Below are 3830 nucleotides of genomic sequence, written 5' to 3'. Positions count from 1 at the left end.
CCTGCTAATGACTGTAATTTTTTAACGGTGACCTTTTTACAACTTAAAGCATCATTAATTTTTTCCAAAAGTTCAGTAACTTTATTTTTTGGAATGAAAATAGTTCTTGAAACTGTGTCAATGCCTAATCCTAAGAAACAAATAGATGTACACGGACCTTCTGTTTTTTCTGGAGCTAATGGGATCCCTAAAATTTCAGATAACTTTATCATATGAGCCATTAACATCTCACAATCAGCTGTGTTTGCTCTACCTATAAATAAAAAATCATCTAAATAATGAATGATCCCCCTTGAATTTGACCTTTGCTGCAGCTCCCAGTGAAGGAAGGAAGAGAACATCTCAAATAATGAACATGAAATTGAGCAACCCATTGGCAAGCATTTGTCCACATAATATGAATTTAAAAACTTGAAACCTAGCAAGCAGAAATCTTCAGGACAGACTGGCAACAATCGAAAAGCACTTGAAATGTCCATTTTGGCCATTAATGCACCCTCCCCCATCTCCTGAATCAGTGACAAGGCTTGATCAAATGTAGAGTACGACACTGAACAATATTGCTGATCAATGTAATCATTGATACTATTACCCACTGGGTGTGATAAATTAGAAATCATACGCCACCCCCCTTGCTTTTTGGGGAGTGTCACAATTGCATTCAAATTGTATACTAGGTTCTTAACACATTTCACCAATCTGGTAAAAGGATGGTCCTTGTAAGTCAAACAAAACAAAATTTACAAAACAAACACAATTTATTTACAAATATACAATAATTAGGAGGTTGTTGACATCAGTTCTATCGGATGGACTAGATGGCATTCGACAAGACGTCTCACATAAGGTAAGTTCCGGAGGACTGGAAAAGCATAAGTTTTTGGTTTGGATATTAATTGTCCCACCATAAGTCCTTCCACGGATATAACATGGTCCACCACGTGCACGTGCCCACTCCGTGGTCACCTATTTAAATATCGAACAACGTGGCATAATAAGTTTTCTTATACACCTACTTGAAATTAGATACATATACTGACTCATTGAACACACCGCTGCAGTATATTACAATTCTGGGCTACCGTAACATAATAGCTATTCAAATTACAATTTCACATACCTGTAGTCTAACTCTACTCACAATGCAGAATTAATATCAACCATCAAAATAGAAATAATGTAACACTTACTGGGTTGTATCTCTCTCACACAAATAAGCCCACACAGGGATGCCGTTCCCAAGATCACACAGCATGGGAAACGCCCAAGATATCTCACCAAGAGTACAGACACGTCCACACAGCGTGTCGCCCAGAATACATCTAACCTCACTCTTCCAACCACTTAGCAAGTTTATTTAAAAATAAATAATACCTGTTAAACAGGTTTTCTCCAGTAGTATTACTACACCCAGTGACCACTCATGCAAGCAAAAATATATAAATAACTCAAAAGTATGGAAATACATTTCAAACAAAATTTAGATACTAGAACTCAACCAAAAGTATGGGAGTATGGTTGGAACATAATTGTGACAGGGAGGATACCAATAGGATTACACCGCAAATTTGAAATAGGTGGACAGGGAAAGGGGCCTAAAATTCTACCCAATTTTATTTCTTTATTTATTTTTTCATGTAACTCAACAGCATGTTCCTCTGCAGATATCATGTTTTTAAATTCAACCTTTTTTCTAATGCCTGTATATTGAAGTGAAAACCCATTTTTAAACCCATTTGATAGAACTGTTGCTATTTCTTTGTTTGGGTAATTTACCAGTAAAGAATTGAAGTTATATGTATTGATTGGAGTGCTGCCAATATCCCATAATTTATGTAACAAGTTACATGTAGGTTTGCCGTCCTGTGGTTTGTTGTCGATTCCTGAAAAATTTGTTGTTGGAATTAAAATTTTCCGAACGAGCAGGTGCATTTTTGGGAATTTGATTAGATTGATTATTTTTGAAGCAGTTAATGGAGGGATGATATGCATTACATGTGATGCACTGATGCAAATACTTGCAATATTGTTTCTGACAAACACCTTCATAATTGTAGGCATAACATTTCAAATACCTACGAGTTGACTGATTTGACAATTGGGTTTTATTAACTGTTTGCATGTAAAACAACCATAGTTCAGCATCAATAGATCCCCAGTTTAAAGAGGAGTCTACAGACTTCTTTAAGCGAAATTGCACATCATAATCAAACCAACCTGAATTGTTACTAGCAGCCCCCCTTTTAATTGTTGACATATACCTAAAGAGTGAAATGGCTTGTAGTGGATGTTTTTCTAAGTATATAGAAGCATATATGAAAAATGCATCCATCCATTGTGAGAAGTTTGTAATTTTTGTTTCTTTATTTTTTGGTTTGACCTGAAAAACACCCCCCTCGAAAACAATTTGATTTTGCATTTCTGTGCAAGGCTCTTGAAGCAACAATTTGTTTAAATGAACAAATTCGCCATTCCAAATTTTATCTTTGAGAGCTTGGGATACATGGGATCCCAGTATAGAAGTAACACTGTTAAATGGGTTTGGCGTGTCAATATTATTTTCCAAATAATTTTCTGTACCTTGATTCATGGGAACATGTGACGACAACGCACTTGGTGCGTCAGGGGTGGGGTTAACTATGGGCGGCATGTTGTGAGGAATCATCCCAATCATCCCGCTCCGTGACATTCCCTGGCCTGCTTCAGTTGACGCCTGTGTCGCTGGTGTCGTCGGAGCCGCAGGTGTTGGAGGAGTCGCTTGTGTCGGAGGAACGGGCTGTCTCACTTGACCTCCTCGACGATTTCCGCGACGACATCGTGCCAATACACTACTCGAGGCAACTGTATTTGTTCCATTTGGCACGGCTGCGTATGGGCTTCTCGCCTTAGATGCCCTTTGGTTCCTTACCCTCAGCATGATATTGTAATAATATGCCGGTATTAAGTAATAAAACTCGCCGATTAATACGATAAAACTTGATTATTTCTCTAGTTGATTTTTTGTGACCGACTCAGGGAACAGTTGAATATAAAAGGAAGAGCTTAACGCGCACGCTCCAAGACCAGGAAGTGTAGAGTTATTGCCCTTGAATTAACATTACTAGAGTTATAGTTCTTGCCCCAAACAATATGCTTAACTGCATGAAATAACAGGGTTTATCCATATTTGATAAACCTAATTATTGGTCGTAACTTTTTTTTTTTTGGATATTAATTTGAAATCTGGGTACGAAATGAAAACAAAATTTCAAATTGAAAGTAGGAGAAAAAAGTCTTTGGTTGTTTTCAAAAAGTAATCAGAAAGCAAATTCAATTAAAATACATGATGTTATTTTAATAACAATGAAATAAAACTGCTTCACTGTTAAAACACGTTTTCATTTGATCGGATCTAATGCAACTGTTACAAGTTGTAAGAAACGAAAATTTGTTTTCTTAATTAGGAATTAATTTTTTCAAGAACACACAGGTAAGTTTGAATGTATGTATTACTCATTAAACAAAATTGATAAATTATCACCAAACGTGGAGTTAGTACGAGATTCGAATATTCAACATGGATGCCGGTGATGTCACTGCGCGTGAAGTTATCCTTTTTTGCTCCATCTTTAAAAAGTTTTTCAACTTCATAGGTATAGAGTGTAATTTCTGTTTTTAGACATATATACACGTGTTGTCTATAGGGAGAGCTTCGCTCTCACTGACCCGAAGGGCCCGTGAGAGGGCTTCGTCTTCTATTATCAGGTAGAAAACTAAAACGACAACATCGTGCGGCATGTTAATAGACCTGAAAATTTCAAATCAATCGATGAACAAACGAGCGAGATATT

At 36.8% G+C, this 3830-nt stretch overlaps 1 protein-coding gene across 2 annotated transcripts; it reads right to left on the bottom strand.

Annotated features, from left to right (window-relative positions):
* Window positions 1-739: 739 nt before the first annotated feature.
* Window positions 740-3179, bottom strand: LOC117692479 (uncharacterized). 2 transcript variants are annotated; one of them, XR_004603809.2, is made up of 2 exons: window positions 1191-1322; window positions 740-966 (listed from the first exon to the last, which is right to left on the bottom strand). XR_004603809.2 is itself a non-coding variant. In XM_066079071.1 (2 exons), the coding sequence occupies exon 1, from the start codon at window positions 2915-2917 to the stop codon at window positions 1844-1846; it is 1074 nt and encodes a 357-aa protein (XP_065935143.1). In that variant the 5' UTR covers window positions 2918-3179; the 3' UTR covers window positions 740-966; window positions 1375-1843. The 2 variants fall into 2 exon arrangements, 1 of the variants encoding a protein (XP_065935143.1); XM_066079071.1 differs by lacking the exon at window positions 1191-1322 and adding an exon at window positions 1375-3179.
* Between the last annotated feature and the right edge of the window lie 651 nt (window positions 3180-3830).

The sequence above is a fragment of the Magallana gigas genome, chromosome 3, assembly GCF_963853765.1.
Source record: "Magallana gigas chromosome 3, xbMagGiga1.1, whole genome shotgun sequence".
In the NCBI taxonomy this organism is placed as follows: Eukaryota; Metazoa; Mollusca; class Bivalvia; order Ostreida; family Ostreidae; genus Magallana; species Magallana gigas.
Note: the sequence above shows the minus strand (reverse complement) of the source record. Positions and strands in the feature narration are given on the sequence as shown.